The sequence below is a fragment of the Rhinatrema bivittatum genome, chromosome 4 (assembly GCF_901001135.1).
Source record: "Rhinatrema bivittatum chromosome 4, aRhiBiv1.1, whole genome shotgun sequence".
Taxonomy (NCBI): domain Eukaryota; kingdom Metazoa; phylum Chordata; class Amphibia; order Gymnophiona; family Rhinatrematidae; genus Rhinatrema; species Rhinatrema bivittatum.
In genome coordinates this window covers 61,183,848-61,202,303 of record NC_042618.1, presented here as the reverse complement: position 1 = coordinate 61,202,303, position 18,456 = coordinate 61,183,848, and the positions used below count along the sequence as shown (strand labels likewise).

The window sequence follows — 18,456 nt, the reverse complement described above, 5'->3', positions numbered from 1 at the left end:
TATCACAAACAAACGGGCCGATTCAGTAAAGTCCGCGGCAGAGTGGACGAACGCCCGCTCTCCCGGCGCGCACACAGGCCACTCTCCTGTGCGCACGATTCTGTATTTAAATGAGGCCCGGTGGTAAAAACGGGCAAAAGGAGGCGCTAGGGACACTAGCACGTCCCTAGCGCCTCCTTTTGGACCAGAGCGGCGGCCATGATATTAAGTCAGAGGGTGCACAGGAAAGCAGTTTTTACTGCTTTTCTGTGCACTTTCCTGGTGCCTGAAGAAATTAGCACCTACCTTTGGGTAGGCGCTAATTTCTGAAAGCAAAATGTGCGGCTTGGCTGCACATTTTGCTTTGTGAATCGAGCGGGAATACCTAATAGGGCCATCAACATGCATTTGCATGTTGCAGGCACTGTTAGGTTCAGCGGATTGGACGCGCGTTTTCGGCCCCTTACTGAATAAGGGGTAAGGGAAAACGCGCGTCCAGTGGCGGGCTAACAGTGCGCGTCATTAGAGCGCACTGTACTGTATCATCCTGAAAGTCCCACTTTTTCAAAGCAATATGTCCTATTTTCTTTCTTTCTTTCTTTTTCAAGGTGAGCTTCACACAATAACGCTACTTATCTTGTCATTCAAAGTCCAATCCAACCCCGACACAATATCATGTTTCGATCGTCCATCTGCTTCGGGGTATTTCTTTCCAACGCTCACATCTCTCTCCTCTTTTCAAGCTTGAAGACGGGACAAATTGAATGTCTTCATCTAAACTGTCGGTCTAACTCCACTAAAAATCCCTTTATATATCTAACTTAAAACATGGAGGAAGGAGGAAGTTCCTCAAGTTCTAAACCGGAAGTAGCAAGGCAAGGAGTAGTTCTCAATCCGAGACACCATCTCTCATTAAATTCCAAATTCCTTAAGAATAAATTAAAATTTTGAAAATTTTGAAGAGGTTATTCTTAGTATTTCAATTGAATTTTGAAATAATTTGAAATTAGTTACTATAAATTTGTTACCTATAATAATTGAATGAATTGGATAACCTGTGGTAAAATTATTTCATTTCAAGTTAATTGAATGTGTATATTCGCATATTTGTAATGCTCAAAATTATAAATAAATAATTTAAAAAAAAAAAATTCCAAACAAATGTAGTGAAAGTCTTCAAACAGGTCCCCTTACTTACAACACCAACTGGATGGTAAAAAAACAGTTTCCAATCAGGTCCACAGCTTCAAAAATGCCATTTATAGCTATTATAAGTGACGAATTCACTCATCAAAATGCAAACATAGTTAAAGTCTTCAGCCAGGTTCACATGTTCACAGTACCAACTGAACAGAAGAGCGGGCAGTCATCCATCAAGTCCTCAATGCCTGCGACACCAAGAGAAATAAAAAATAAACAGTTTTCAAAACAGGTCCTCAGCCTAAAGAGAACCAATTTATGACTTCATTCAACCCACGGGATGAATTTGAATCGAAGTTAAAGATCCAAAAATGTTCCTATTTATTCAAGCGAACCTGAATGTCACCACCTCTATCGAGGTCCAAAATTTGTTCCAACACACTCCATTTTAAATCTGAAAAAATATGCACACCTTTCACACAATGTGCCACCAGAGGAACCATCATCTTACTTGTCTTTATACAGCTTCTGTGTTCTCTTAGTCATGTCCGAATTTTTCTTTTTGTCCTGCCCACATATACTAATTTGCAGGGGCATTGAATGACATACACGACCCTCTCAGAATCACACGAAGTCACTGATTTAAGGTTAACAATGTGATTCGAATCAGGATGAGACCATTGTGGGCTCGTTAGGGCTTGAGGACACACATCACATGAGCCACACTTAGAATGTCCCTTCGGCAACAATGTTCGGAACAAAAATTTGAATGAACCACCATGTCATGGATATTCTGCCCTTTAGAAAATGCAAATCTCTAATTTGTTTGGAAAAACCCTATGGAGAGCCAATACTGACCAATGTGTCCACATTGAGAATAATGAACTACACAGGTCAAGCTTTTATCTTCAGATTTCTGTTGATATTGTAAAAGCAAAAACCGATTTGCTTACAACGCTCGTTTATAAGCTTCTTTAATTACAGACTTGGGATACCTTCTCAACAGGAAACGAGACCACAAGCTACTAGCTTGCAGTTTAAATTCATCATCTGTAGAGCATATCCTCCTCTGAAGACTATCCTTTAATTTCTTAGGATGATAACTTGAATATTGTAAAAGTTGATTACAATCTGTCTTTTTACAGAACAATGACATATGGAGACAGTCCCCATCTCTAAAAATTTTTATGTCCAAAAAAGCAATCGAAATCTGATGAAACTGCATAGAAAACTTCAAATGGACATCTTGATCATTCAGCCATTTTATGAAGACTTGTAAAGCATCCACAGATGCAGTCCAAATAAAGAAAACATCATCTATATAGCGACGCCACATAAGGATCTTTGAAAACCACACAGATGGAAATAAAAACTTCTCTTCAAAAGCAGACACACATAAATTTGCTATATCAGGAGCAACTGTAGCCCCATTGCCTAGGACCAGGGTCTCTAACCCTGTGGATAGGAGGGAAGAACTAGCTATTCCTCAATGAATGAAGGAAAATCACCAAGGACTGTTGGGTAATCGAGATTGTACAGTGTGGTTACCATTTACACTTCTTCCACTTTCCAGTGCACCAGCATTGTTTGGTCTTCAATCCAAATACATCTCACTTGGCCAAACTTTGCTTCTATGTAGTGTCACTCCTCCAGCAGAATATGCAAGCAGCAAGAAGCTAGAAGCCTAATTAAGCTGAAAAGCTTGCAAAAATAGGAGATTTCAATGCTTTCCTGAACTTCAAATAATCAGGTTTAATATGCAAGGCCAAAGGAAGAGAGTTCCATAAATAAGTGCCAAGGAGGAGAAACACAGTTCCCTGGTTCTTTCCAACCTAATATCATATGCTGAGGGGAGAACTAATAATTCACGATGTGAAGAGTGCAATTGACGCCTAGGACAATAAAGAACAATAGAGCATTAATAAGGTAAGAGGGAATACGCTAACACAGATCCTTGAATGTTAAGCACTCACTGTGCACACATTTCCAATCATCAGATGCACTTGAAATTTCTCAGGTTCACGAAGGACTGGCTTCACTTCCAGTGCAAGGATCTACCCTTCAGTCTCTCAGTTACTCCGAGAGTTTTCATGAAATGCTTAGCAGTAGTAGCATCACTGGGGAAAATGTATCTTTCTATAGCTAGATAACTGGCTGGTGATAGATCTGTCTCAAACAGGAGTTCTAGATTTTCTGAAGACCATTCAGCTTATTAGTCAATTTTGCTAAATTGAACCTTGTTCCCACCCCAAAGATAAAGTTCATCTGGGCATGGATAGACTCTAGAGGAAAACAGTGTTGCTTCCAGCGGAAAGAGCGATCTGCCTTTGGGTATTTGTTCAAAACCTACTACAGCAAGACCATACTAGGGCCAGGGTAATCCTAGTTGGTCTCTGTGACATGGCAGCAGGGGGTACATGTGGTCCCCATGACACACCTGAACATGAGAGCCCTGCAATTGGTGTCTCTTCTTTCAATGGGATCAGTTACATCAACCCCATCACATCTTGTATTGGTAACCCTAGAGATGAAGATATCCTTACATTGGCTGCTAAACTCCTTAGTCCTGAAGTTGCCTCGCCTCTTCAAATCTTCCCTCATCAAGTGACACTGGCAACAGATACATACACCAGAAGGTGTAGCATGCATACAGGTTCTTCTCAAAATCAAGGAACACGGTTGGCAATGAAATATTTTTTTTCAGATAAATCTCTTGGAGCTATGTCATTTGGTGTACACACTGAGAATGTTCACGCATCTCCTTAAAAAAAAAAAAAAAAGTAAATTTTGATCCAAAGCAACAATCAAGTAGCAATGTTCTCCATAAACAAACTGGGATGCACAGGCTCCTTGACCCTCTATCAGGAATCTAAAACAATTTTGCAATGGGCTCTTGATCATGAATCCTTCCTCCAAGCTACCTACCTTCCAGGTATTTCCAATATTTTGGTGGACCAGCTCAGTCACATCTTCCAACTGCATGAGTGGTCTCTAGAACTGAAGGGCTCACGAGGCAGCATGTGTGGGGGAACTCCCATACATGCTCAGTGGGAAAACTTTACTGAGCTAGAAAGATGGGGTCGTCAGATGTCACCTACGTGTCATGTCTAATTCATTCTGCTGTCTACGGAGAAACCCATTTACGGTAAGCAAAATTGCTGTTTCCAGTCATCCTGAGATTGTCATGGAATAGTGGAGAGGAAGGGCATATAAACTCTCCTCACTCTCATAATCACACATACTGTAACACATGTTCATTATGACACACACACTTCCCCTGGTCACTCGCTCATTTTCTCACTCGCTCATTTTCTCACTCATACATGCTTCCTCTCACTGTCGTACACATTTGCCCCACTCTCTCACTTTTCAACTGCTGGTGGAATGGGTTCTGCCAATGGCCCAGGCCTAGAGCTGATAGGATTTGGTTACTCCCTGAAGTTTGGCACCATAGTGGAAGCTATGGCCCTAGCTGAGTACATTTTATTAGCCCAGGAAAAGAGCTGTCCGTAGATGAAGATGTACTTGAAGTTTTAAGACCACATAGATCCCTACTTCAAATGTAAGAAAAGCAATTTGAGAGAGGAAAGATCACTGCCCAAGCATTGGTTTTTAATGTTTTTTTTTTTTAATTTCCAGTATCAAAATATTGGAAATGTGGGGATATAGTTCAATAAGGGAGTTACTTTTGAGCCCACATCTCTTTGGTGGTGAGGGGAGTGTTCTTTAAATTGTCAGTTAAGAAAGTTTTGGGGTATATTAAGCTTTTCAGTGTTGTGAATTGTGATTCAAGCATTAATTCCCCCAATATTTGATTATTATTTTCAGCGAATTCAGGTAGTGCAGAATACAAAAGCAAGATTGATTTTTGCATGTCCTCATAAATGGTACAATGCCTTAATTGATTCAACTTCATTGGCTCCCTTTCAGGGAACAATCAAGTTTTTAAGATCATGGCAGTTCAGGGGACAGCTGCTGGCTGTTTATGCAGCTTGATTAAAAGTTACATCCCTAATCATAGTTTGTTCATTACATGGTACAAATTGCATCTGTCTAAGTGATTCGTAAGGTGGCCAGTCGGAAGTGGGTCATCTTGGTGATTGGTCCAGAAATTTGGAAATCAGCTCCTCAGATTGGAGACAAATTATTTGCTGTTTCGAAAAAAGGTGAAAGTCTGGTTGTTTCCCTGTTTCTAAGTCTCTAGGTGAAGGTGTACTGCAGATGGTTTAATATTTAGGTTTATTGCTTATTTTATTTGATTTTATTATGTTTATATGATCATTTAACATTTTTTATTGATTAATTTTTATGTATATTGTTTGTTGCTGTTTAACACTGTTCCAGTCAGATTTACCTGAGTGCAGTATATAAGAAATTAGAAATATATAAATAAAATGATCTCTCAACACCACCAGTTGTGTTAGCAAGCATGTACCTGATTAAACTAATATTTTACACATGTTTGCTGATCAGGAACGCATTTAGATTTAGCATTATAGGCTTCCAGATGTGGACATAGACAAGAAATGGCAGTTTCTGAATGGGAGTTTTGCAGTTTGTTGAAGTGTTAATATTTCATGGGAGGACCATGATAATGCAAAAACAGAAAAAGTTGGTTACGCAGATGAAAATAGAATACTCCTAATTATCCACTGCTTCCTCCACCTCTACTTTGTTGATAAAGCTATTCCCAGAAGGTATAATAATTTCATGATAATTGAAGAAACCCCCATCACCTACAGGAAAATATTCACAGTGAGATGAGCAAATGAGCTCAAGGATAAAACTTGCCAGTAGTTAACAGCACCTCAAAGCTTCCATTCATTCACTTTTTAGCAGCCTTCAGTCTGCACATTCAGGGCCCTATATAATAAGTTGTGCATTAATTACTTTTGTAAAATTTCTATAATTCCTTCATAACGAGAGCGTGTCGTGCAGATCAGTGAAAAAAACTTCTAGGTTAATGCATTTTGATTTGTAGTTTTTATTCAGCAGAATGTGAAAAATGAACAGACATTAAGACTTTTATGAGGCACTGTTACATATATGTAGAAGGATAATAAAATACACAATATGTTTCTCATTGTTCTCCAGTTTACAAAATCTGTGAAGCACTTTAGTGAAGACACTGGTAAAATGCAGCCAGATGAGTTCTTTGGAATTTTTGACCAATTTCTTCAGGCTTTTTCGGAAGCCAAACAGGAAAACGAAAACCTGAGGAAAAGGAAGGAGGAAGAGGAGCGCCGGGCACGCATGGAGGCCCAGGTTAGAGAGCACTAGCCCGCCGTAAGCAAAGCATACATTCAGCTCTGTCTGCAATCACAGAAACCACAGTGATAAAGCCATAATGAAGGCAGGATTTCATGTAACACTGCGAGAGAGTTTCCAGCTAATTTAGAGAGCACCATTTTGTTTCACAGCAGCAACAAGTTCCACTAGGTAGGTGCCCAGTTGAATAAGATTATTACTTTTCTTCGTGTTCCTGTGGCTGATTAAGACCAGTAAAAGTCACAGGCATGCCAAAAGTATTAATTTTAGAAAGCCCCTGTATTATCCAAGACATTGTGATTGAACAAAATGGGTTAAGTGTTGCTGCAAACCTGGAGAAATTGGAACATAATTTTAATTTGATTCCTAGAATGATGTCATTGGCCCACATGTGGCTGCAGCCTGAGCTGTTTGTTGGCTGCACTTTTTAAAGTTCTTGTGCACCTTTTGTGAGTAGGAAATGTATTAATGAATGAAAAACAACCCTGTTAATTACCTGCTGTTTGTTGTAAAAATCAAGCAGTGCCAGATGACCAGGAAAATTCCTGCTTTGTAAAGTGTGTAACAGTGAGGTAGTTTTGATCGAATTTTTAATTTGCATGCCTTGGAGAGAGATTGCATCGTGCTTTTCTCCATGCAGGAGCTACTTGTGCTTATCTCAGAATTCTTCCTAAGCCCGAAATCTTAAGTGTAGGCAAGAAGTGTGCAGCTGCAAGGTCACTGCACAGAAGCTCCCTCTCCCCCTGCCCCAATCTCCTTTTCTCCTTGCAAACGTATTTGGTCCTGTTTGAAAATCAAAACATGCTCACTTTGCAGCTGAGTGCAAAAAAAGAAACCCTGACAGTGTGTCCTGTTATAGTTTTATTCCTTTTAGGAAATCAGGCGTTCTTTTCTTCTTGTAATGTCACCAGACCAGGGATGTGCAGCCAGTTTCTTATCAAGTAGCTCTCGCCTGTAGCGAATGGCTGACCTTGAGATGCATGCATCCCAGGTTCCAGAAGGAGCCATGGACAGCCACTGGGAGAAGCATTCTAAAACAGTGGAAAATCCCAACCAGTTTATTTTATATTACGCCTTTCAGCTATTTCAAAGCAGATTACATTCAGGGACTGTAGATATGTAGTTGCGAAGAAAGCTCATGGAAGCCCAAAGGAGTGAGATGGATTACTGGGGGGGGGGGAGGGAGGAAAAGCTCTCGCAAATTTGCTGCATTTGGTGAAACTTACGTCATTTTCATAAAACAATTTATCAAGGGAGCTTCCAGGAGCTCTGAGAGCCGCCTCTAGCACATCACTGTACCAGACTTTATAAAGGTTAAGAAGACCAAACATGTGTAGTTTAGGTGCTCTGATCTTTAAAAAAAAAAAAAATTTGCATTTTCAGCAAAATAAAATTGTTCAGTCAAGAAACACTAATGCTTGACTGTTCACCATTCTGTGCTCTTGTGCAGCTGAGGGAGCAGCGTGAGAGAGAACGTAAGTCCAGAAAAGCGAAGGAGAACAGTGAAGAAGGAGGGGAATTTGATGACCTGGTGTCAGCTTTACGCTCAGGGGAAGTCTTTGACAAGGACCTTTCCAAACTAAAACGGAATCGCAAACGAATCACCAACCAAGTGACGGAGAGCAGTCGGGAGAGACCAGTCACGAAACTCAACTTTTAATACTTACAATTAGTACTACTACTATTGTTTTTACTTTTCTAAGATGGTTTTTAGAAAACTTCCTAGCAGTCTTTTCAAGTGACTAGAATTCATTCAGTTTTCATTATACTGCCGTGCAATCTACACTGTAGCCGTCCTGTCCTCCTTTTTTTTTTTTTTTTTTTATATATGTCTGGTTCTGTGAGTGAGAGGAATGGTTGTGTGCACATGTACTGTATATATGAGGGGGATGTATATGTGTGCACACATACAGTGTATCTATACATACAGGATTTGAGAATAAATGTATATGTAAGTGTGTTTGTAAAGCAGTATTATGTATATATAAATATGTGTATAGAAGACAGACGCAGGTTATGCATACCCACTCCGTATAATTTTCTTTTTCTTGAATCTTAAAAATGGGGGAGGTATTTCCTGTGCAGAAGAAGCACAACCTTGTGTCCATCAAACAAGATCATGGAAACTTTCCTTGAAGTTTATAAAGCCAAGCTCTGATGAGCAGTTTCTAGAAAGATTTTGTGTACTTGGATATTCCTTGGGTAAGTATAGCTGGTGTAGAAAAAAAAAAAGGCGGTTTTTGGCTTTCCAGCAGCTGGTTCGAGAGTACGAGCAATGGGTTGGTTCATGGGTCCAGCATCGTGTGTTCATGTCTGGCATCCGTAGAAGAGAGTACTGTGCAAAAGCACCCGCTCGTGATGTGAAGGGCACAGAAGAGGGTAGTGGAAATTAACATCCTCACTCAAGAGTTGGGTGTCTCAGCTTTTAGCTGCTTCCTCCTTCCAAGTTGTTACAGTCTGTTTGAGGAAGAATAGCAACCTTGTTAAAAAGGTCCTGAGCCCCTTGTTTAACAAAGGGGTTTTTTTGTTTTGGTTTTTTTTTAAGATCTTTCACACAATGAAACACCTATGTACGTTTGTAACGTTTCCTTGCCCACCAAAAATAATAGAGGTTCTCTTAAGGGAAAACAAACATTTATAGTTCTCTAATTGCCCCTTTTTTTTTTTTTTTTTTTTTTGCTTTTTCATTGTTATGATTTTACCTAGTGGGAGAAACTGCATTGTCTGTAAAGGCAGGTCCAAATGCAAGACCGCTTAGAGCAATGCACTAAATTTGTAATGGGTATATAAAAGCAAAAGGCCAACAACCCTTTGTCTGTAGCAATGTAGCTTTCAAAGAGTTTACTGTTCATGTATTCAATAAATATATAAGCAAAACAGACTGTAAAACTTCAACCCAAATAAAGCTCTCAGGGATAAAAAAAAAAAAAAAAAACTTGTAAGAAAAAAAATTGGTAAAGAAAATTCCAATTCCAATGCTTGTATTGAACGTAGCCTCAGTAATACGTAAATTGTACAATACCTAGCGAGGACTGTTATATCGATTTTTGCTTTTTATTTATTGTTTTTTTATGCCATTAATTCTCAATCTGTTTTTTTCCTGGGGAGAGTGTGTAATTTTCCTGTTGCACTTGAAAATCAATAGTCACTGAGTTAGCTTTTATTGTATCTCGTGTGATGGCGCGGCAGTTGAAAAATTGGTTTGCCAATGTCACTTACCGTACAGAAAACGTACTGTCAGGATTGAGACGTGTCTATAAAACATGTGTAGAAGAGGTAAGGAGCAAGTCTTAAAAGCTGTGAAATGTTGCTCCAAGAGAGTTGTCAAGAACTATGCTTTTTACATCAATCCTTGCTGCAACTTTCTGTCTACTGTTAAGTTGATTATTTTTAGTCGCCGCAGAGAAAGTGTCTACCCAGCAGCACACCAAGGAGCCAAGTATTTGCAAAGAGATGCAAAGGTGCTGTGTGCACGATGCCTAAAATAGAAAAAAAAAAAGTGTTTCATTGTTCTGTTCCTTATCTTAAGTGCCTCTATTTATGTTTGTTTTGTTTTAATTTATGACCGGTAGAATCTGGGCTTTTAAGTGTATGGCACTAATGTGTTTGAAATATTTTGGGTTCTGCATCTTAAATTATGGCTGTTTATTTTGGGCAGAATCTTTCAGATTAACGTCTGTCTATGTCGGGGTGATGTGTTTGTCTTACCCTCTCAGGCAGCCTGCTGTCATCTTATTGTCATCTTCTTTTCCTTTCCTCCTTTCCCCAGAATGACCACTTGCAGGTATTGTCCTGTGCCATTGCTGGAATCGCTTTTAGACTGGTGCTGGTGCAAGTAGCTGCTCTTTTCTCTTGGGCGTGTGTATTTTAAAGGTTTATAATAATGCCAAAAATTAAAAAAAAAAAAAGAAATGAGAATAATTTGTGAGCTGATTTACACTATATGCCATGGACCTTATGAGCTTGTTAGTTTAATAATGTATGAGGTAGGTGCAGGAATGCCATTAGTCTAGGTGACAGGAAATGCTGTGTAGAATATGAAGCTGTACATTTTTTTTTTCAAATGGCAATATGCAATAAAGAAAACAGATTTTCTCTGGCTGTACACCTTGTGTTGTGTGAATTATGTAAAAGATTTGCTGATGAAGTGACAGTGTACAGCACAGGCTCTCTCTGGTGCAAGGGTTAAAGCTGTGAGACCTTCTTTTTAAATCTCCACCATTACCACTTGGTGTCTGACCGCAAATCTCTTAACCTTTATTGAACAGAAACTTAATTCTTCTGGTTTTTCAGAAACCGCTCCTTCCCTTCCCTCCAAACTAATTTCAGTGTTAAAATGCACTTGAAACTTGAATTAATGGATACGATTTGAAATCTGCTAGCACAAAGAAAACTGCAGGAAAGCCACTTTGAGGTTGATATAATAGCGTGCAAGCTAGAGAGTTGCAAAGTAGAACCAAACCAAGGAACCGAGCTATGTGGACCTTATAGTTCTCTATCAAAGATAGGAGATTAGGGACAGACTTGTGCACTGGAGTAAAATATAACCGGACTAGCCGTTAAGCCCGTAACAACGGGCTTCATTAAAAAAAAATTTTCGGTCTATTTCCTTCCCACTTCCTCCCCCCACCTCACTCTCTCCTCCCCCCCTTCCTCTCACCTCCCCCCTCTATTCTCCCTCTCCTCCCCTCACCTCACTCTCTCCTCCCTCCCTCCCCCCACCTCACTCTCTCCTCCCCCCACCTCACTCTCTCCTCCCTCTCACCTCCCCACTCTATTCTCCCTCTCCTCTCTCCACCTCCCCTCACTCTCTCCTCCCTCCTCCCTCCCCCTCCCCTCAGCTCACTCTCCTCACTCTCTCCTCCTCACTCCCCTTTCAGCTGATCACAACCAGCAGACAGGGGGGTGACCCTCCCTCGCGCGCATCGCCGCCGCTACTGCTCCTCCCTCCCTCGCGCGCGCGTCGCTGCCACTACTCCTCCCTCCCTTGTGCGCGCGCCGCCGCTCCTGCTTGTCTCCGTCGCCGCTCCTGCTCTTTCCGCTTGTCGCTCCTGCCGCTGCTCCTGCTCCTAAGGAGCAGGAGCCATTTTGGGGGGGGGGGGGGGCACGCTCTGCTCTGGCCGACGTGCTCGCATGCACAGTAGAGCTGCTCTCTACTGCGCATTTGCGGCACGTCGGTCCGGGCTCCCTTATAGGTATGATATCATTGGCATACAGGGAGATCTTATGTACATCCGAAGCAACATGAAAGCCCACTATTCCTACTGCCCTCTCTGTGTTGAGCAAGAGGTTCTAGGGCTAAGTTAAAGTAGGAGAGTGGACAGTCCTGCCTAGTCCCACGAAAATTACGAAAGGACTCAAACATAACACCATTCACCTGTACCTGAGCCTGAGGTGTGTTGTATAAGCCTCGGATCCAGGAAATATATTGGGAGGGAAATCACCAATAACATGACTAGCAGTCCACATGCTAGTCAAACGTGCCAACAAGATGCCTAGCTTTTTGCCGTGTTTGTAATATTTCTGCCTGGTAAAACTAAGTTTTCTCAATCTCTGTGGTATTTGTAATTTAGCTAATTCATCCCTAGCCAATTGTAATAGCCTATATGTTTTGGGAGAGCAATCAGATTTATGTTTAATTTCAAGATCTTTAATTCTATGCAGTAGAGTAAATTGCTGAACCTGCTGTTGCTTCTTAATATGACTTGCAAAGGATTTTGCTTCCCCTCACAGCACCACTTGCAGCGTTTTCCCATCTCAACCGAGAATCATAATCCCCAACTGGATGGTGCATTTGAAAATCATGGAGCGCTTGCCGAATCCTATCAGAAAAATCAGGGTTCTTGAGGGAACGATTCAACCTCCATCTACTATATGGATTCCTATTACCCATGAGAGAAAAAGTCAAAGAAATGGGATGGCGATCTGAAAGATAGGAAGCCAGAATATCACAATCAACTACAGTGTTAAACAGGGAGGAGCTGCACAGAAAAAAAAAATCAATGCAACTATATGTGCAATATCTGAGTAGAAGGTGTAATCTCGACTACTTGGGTACTTATCACGCCATACATTCCTGAAATTGTAATATTGAATAATATTTTGAAGGTTCCCTGGCACCTGGGTAACATTTCTATCTACAGCAGAATTAAGACATAGATTCCAGTCCCCACCCAAGAGCACATTCGAAGAAGAGAAAGTTTTAAGTCTAGCAAAGAGGGAAGCAAAAAATTCCTCAGAACCACAGTTTGGACCATAAATATTAAACAGCATGTCTTTCCCATATAAAGATCCCTCAAGAATCACGAATCTGCCCTCAGAGTCCCTGTAAATCCTACCTATAGATAAGGCAAGTTCTTGTTCACCAGTATACAGGTCCCCCTACTCTTAGTATTATAGGAGGCAGCAAAGACAGAGCCAACCCAACCAGTGCCCAATTTGTCATGTTCCACCTTAGACATATAAGTTTCCCATAGAAAAACTAAGCTCCCTGTTTCATATATTGTAAAATCCTCTTTTATTTATGGGACTGGAAAGACCTCTACATTTAGAGAAACTATTTTCAATTCTGAATTAGACATCACCTAAAGCAAAGAAAAGTGGAATTAAAATCAAAAGAATCACTCTTAGGCCATGAATCAGAATAGATCTAGGAAGAAAGGAGGATATCAAATTATTGCCGTACTCACAAAAGAAAACATACAAGCAAATTAGCATGTGTCTGTTTTGCTTAATACTCCCAATAAATACTGGAGTGTACAAAATTAACACAATAAGGTTCAACATCCAACAATATGGAACCCCTATAAACTGGTACAATAATAAATCCTCACTCCCACTTTTGTGACCCACCTGTAAGCAATAGTAAAAGCCCCTCTTAAGCCAAATCCCATCCATTACCCTAACCACCCTTCCCCCCCCCCTAAACAGCTTACAAGATCTCCAAAAAGTGTGCATTGTTGAACAGACAAAAGGGCCAAGTTCAGAACTATTGCAACAAAAAGAAAAAGTCCAAACGAAAAAAGAAAAACTGAAAAAATTTCCAGTAATAAAGTATGGCAGTCCAACAAGGTTGATAAGGGGAGATGATATGCAAACAGTTCAAAAAGATGGTAACCAGTGCAAAGCAATGTACTGTAAGTTTTGAAAACAGTATAACCATGTAAGTTTGAAAAGGCACTGTTTGTGTAGAGAAAACCACTGGTCATGGTATAAAAGGAAAAGTAAACAAGCCAGGAAAGCCTGGAGAAACAAATCAAAACAGATATGAGTTTTTGCACAGTCACCTCGGGCCCCAATATCACAAAACAAATAAAACAAAACATATGAAAACCAAAATGAGGCGATGAAAAATTACCCGCTCTACCGGCCGCTTATTCAATGGGTAGGCTACCCACTCGTCTCGGTGGAAACCAATTGTAGAAGCAACCATCTCATCCAGAATTTATATTCACCGAAGAGTCAATTGTTTCCAGGAAAGCAACCACTTTCCTGGTTGTTTGGAAGAGCCGGTGTTCACCCTGCACAACAATCCTCAATTTCGCTGGGTATTGCATGTAATATTGCAGAATTTTCTCTCGCAAGCAGTGCTTCACGTCTGTAAAGCCTTGGCACTTCTCTTGTACTCCCACTGAAAAATCGGGAAGATAAAGATATGCTTCCCTTTGTAGAATAGTTCTTTTTTTTTTTTTCTGTTGCGCAGAGTCCAAAACATGCTGTTTATCAACAAAGTTGTCCAACCGCACAACAAAAGGTTAGGCTAACTGGCCTGTGGTTTCCAGCCTCCTCCCTGCTACCGTTCTTGTGAAGCGAGACCACCATCGCTCTTCTCCAATCTGCGGAACCACTCCTGTTTCCAGGGATCTATTGAACAGGTCTTTCAGTGGACCCACCAGCACGTCTCTGGGCTCCCTCAGTATCCTGGGATGTACCTCATCCGGCTCCATGGCCTTGCTCACTTAGGGGTAGATTTTATAATTTTATGCGAGCGCGTACTTTTGTTCGCGCACCAGGCGCGAACAAGAGTAAGCGGGATTTCAATAGATACGCGCGTAGCCATTAAAATCCTGGATCGGCGCGCGCAGGCTGCCGATTTTGGGCAGCCTGCGCGCGCCGAGCCGCACAGCCTGCCTCCGTTCCCTCCGAGGCCACTCCAAAATCGGAGCGGCCTCGGAGGGAACTTTCTTTCGCCTTCCCCTCCCTTCCCCTACCTAACCCCCCCCCCCCCCCCCTTTATCCATGGATTTACGCCTGCTGGAGGCAGACGTAAATCTGCATGCTCCAGCGGGCTGCTGGCGCGCCAAGACCCGACCCAGAGGCTGTTCCGGAGGGCGCGGCCACGCCCCCGGAACGTCCCGGACCGAAACCACCCCCGCGGCACCGCCCCCGAAACATTGTGTCACGCGTGACACCCCCCCAACACGCTGTGTCACTCCGGGCGCGCCCCCGACACGCCCCCCCCAACACGCCCCTTCACGCAAGCCAGGGGACTTACACGCGTCCCGGGGCTTGCGCGCGCCACCGAGCCTATGCAAAATAGGCTCGGCGTGCACAGGGGGGGGTTTGGGGTAGGTTTTCGGGGGTACGCGTGTATCTCTTTGAAAATCTACCCCTTAGTTTTCCTAGCTCTTCCCATACATCTTCTGTAAAAGGAGTTGTCTACTCCATTTCTATCTACTGTCTTGTCAACCAGCAACTATCCTTCTACAGGGTCATCTTTAGTGAACACAGAACTGAATTATTTATTTAATATTTCTGCCTTTTTCTTAAATATTTAATATTCTTTAATATTTCTTACCTTCTAGTACCCCACGTTAACTTTTAATTTTCGCTTTGATTTTCTGCGATCTCTCTTAATAACATGTCCTCCCTCTCTCATACAGGACCGACACACTACTTTATCTTGTTTGCGATGCATAAAGGTTTGATGAACCATAATAGATTTTTTTAATATATTTATCAAGGCGTTTGTTGCCTTCTGATGCATTTTTCCATTTGCAAATACTGTAATGTTTGTTTGGGGGACAGGAGGTTGTCACCTTGTTACTGCTTCTCTTTATTCTGTAATGTCCCTTCTATGCCTGAACTTATCTTCTCTGTGCCTTTTAACATCTCTCAAGAAACATATAATTTACAAAATATTTAAAAAAAAAATGTAAACAAAAATCCCAACGCGCCAGGTCCTGACTCCTGACTCATAAAATCAGATCAGCCCATCTGTTGTTTTATGTAAGTGCCATCAGTGCACAGGGTTTAATTCTTATGATAATGTGCCTTCCCCACTAGGAGTACATAATCATGGCCAACAGATCTGGATTTATCCAGATCTGACAAGGGCCACACAAATAAGGAGACAGGAGTTTCTCAAATTGAAATCTGGCATACTCGCAAGGGGAGCCAGATTCTTTTTGAGATACCCGTGTGAAGTGTGGTATAAAGATCAGAAGTATGTTTTCTTTGAAGTAGTAGCACTCCAGGCATTCCTTGACTCACATCCCCAAAGTGCAGAAAATGTTTGAGAGCAGAGATATGATTTTGTTGTTAATTTAGTTATCTCTAAATGACTTGTTTAACTGATTTCTATAATATGTTTCCCTTTTCGCTCATATGGATTTACATCCAACAGTTTATTAATTTCTTAAAGATATTGCTGTATTTGATTATGGGGGTATAAATTTTAAGATGTAACTTGATAACAATTGATACCTTGTATTAAGAATTATTATGCCTGTTATAATTAATGACAAAATTAAAAATAAAGAATTATATAAAAAAAAACAAAAAAAAGGAGTACATAATCATTGTTGGAACACCGAAGGTATCTTTCAGCCCGGCGCGTGGGTGTACGTTGGTGCATGTGCAGCGGCACACACCCTGGAATGCGGCAACTTCATAACTTCGCACATATGCGCACATTATAAAAAGTAACCTGGGTCTGCGCCTAGGCACATAAATGCCACTTCTACTGCACAAGTCAGGGAATTTTAAAAGGGGTACACATCCACGCCATTGCCAATCTCACCAGTTCTTCCACCAGTTCACCCAGTGTAGAGCTAGGATCTTCAACCACCTCCCCCCCCCCCCCAGTTTAATAGCTTGCATTCTCCCCAGTTACCCCAGACCCTTCAAACCCCTCTGAAATAGCTGTTTTGTGTTTTTACTTACACCTCCTCCATAGCAGAAATAAGTGTGCAGCAGTGGAGCTGGGCGTGTGCACAGGCACATAAGTAGATATGCACACATCTCTTGGCCCTGCCCCGGAACACCCATGCTTTGCCCAGTCCACACCCTTGCCCCACCCCTTTTTGAAACGGTGAGATGTGTGTGCAATCCAAGACTCGCATGCATCTCTGAGTTTTTAAAAAAGGGTGGGCGTGTGTAAGCCTGATTCGTGCACCTATCCCCTAATTGATGCATGCACAGGACTTTTAAAATTCACTCATAAGGGAGTACTTTTATCTTCAGACTTTACTACTGGGTAGAAATGAGTTTCGTTCAGTAATCCAGGCTTTAATTCTTTCTTCCCTGGACTACTGCAATTTTTTTTTCAATACTGGCTTACTGATGTATGTTGTACGTGCCCAGACACTTAATCACTGGGCTTAATAGGAGAGCGCATACATGATGCCAGTATTGAAAGACCTGTATTGGTTGCCAGTTTGCTGAAGAATACTGTTTGACTGCTTTTCATGCCCATAAAATGATTCTTTGAGGCATTACCATGGATGAACGCAATGTAATATGAGATTGTTTATCACATGCATCTTTCTTAGATGTGAGAATGGGCCTTTTCAATAGTTGGCCCAACACTATGGCATTCATTACCTGTGGAATTGCGTTTGACGAACTGCACCAAGTCATTTTAAAAGAGCGCGCAAGATATTTATTTTTCAAATAGTGTTCGCTGAGGTTTGTATGGAATTGATTTAGAACTGCCTAGAATGTTTGTTCATTTTATCTGTTTTCTATGGCTTGGTTTTTTGACTATGGATAGTGAGTTATAAACCACCAAGAGCTGTAAACCACCTAGAGCTGTTTTAAATAAAGTGAAAGCATGCCCATATTTTGCTTTGAAAACTATACTGGCAAAATTACCCATGCACACAATTACACCTATTATTTGAGACATACAGTTTCGGGTGAGAGAACGTTCGTGCATACATTTTAAAAGTAAAAAGTATGTGCGGTAAGTCCAAGCACCACCCAGACTTCATGACCCAAACACTTCTCCCCTACGTTCATACAGTGTGTGTGTGTGTAATTTTGTGTACATTGGGTGTGCAGTTTTCTGTGGGTGAAGCACTACTTTACCCACAGAAGCCCCTTTTGAAAATGACCTTCCCTGAGAATAAGTGATTAGTTCAAGGTCACCCACAGAAATACAGCTGTGGTCTCCAGGCTCCTAGCGTTGTGTCTAATCCTGATTTTCCACTGCCTGCTCTGCTGACATTCTGTAAATGTCTTTCCTTATGTTGGAAAGTGCTTATAAAACTGCACAATAAGTATTTAATTTGTATTGGTAACATGTTTATTTTCCATCTCTAGCAGACTCCTCCCAACAACAGCATCCTAGATTAGTTTTGGAAGGCGAATCGTAAAAGAAAATAGGAATATGTGCTTCCTTTGTAATAAACAGAGGATTTCCTGCATCAAGAAACCCCTTTGCAGGATATCACTGATCGTGTATTCTGCACGCTACAGGAATAATTCTGTTAGAACAGGTTCAGCAGAAATTAAAATAATTATATTGAAAGTTGCTTTTGGAATACATAATAATAGACATCCTTTGATGCTGTTTAGTTATATTCTTCAACTGAAAAATACTATAGAACATTGTGAAACTATAATGTGTGCATATAGGAGGAGTCAAAGACTTTTGCAATATGAGACGGTTGACAGCCAAAAGGTAGCAGCATAACGAACTCTTCAGCGAGGTGCATACTACTTTTTCTGCCAGTGCAATCTGCACCGAGCCCAATCAACTCTCTCCCTTTTCTCTATGACATTGGTCTTCTCAAGTACACTCAGCAACCAGTAAATCTCACCTCATCATTGACCTTCCTGAAGAAT

General features: G+C 41.2%; 1 protein-coding gene across 3 annotated transcripts in view; it reads left to right on the top strand.

The window, feature by feature from the left end:
- Positions 1-10,351, top strand: part of DAAM1 (dishevelled associated activator of morphogenesis 1) — a 323,492-nt gene extending 313,141 nt beyond the window's left edge. For 2 of the 3 annotated variants that reach the window (XM_029598202.1, XM_029598200.1), the window contains 2 exons: positions 6,214-6,384; positions 7,838-10,295. In XM_029598202.1, the coding sequence (XP_029454062.1) occupies positions 6,214-6,384; positions 7,838-8,047 (381 nt within the window). In that variant the 3' untranslated portion in view covers positions 8,048-10,295. Of the gene's footprint in view, positions 1-6,213; positions 6,385-7,837 lie in introns of all 3 variants that reach the window. The other variant, XM_029598201.1, reaches the window with a different exon arrangement.
- The last annotated feature ends 8,105 nt before the right edge of the window (positions 10,352-18,456 follow it).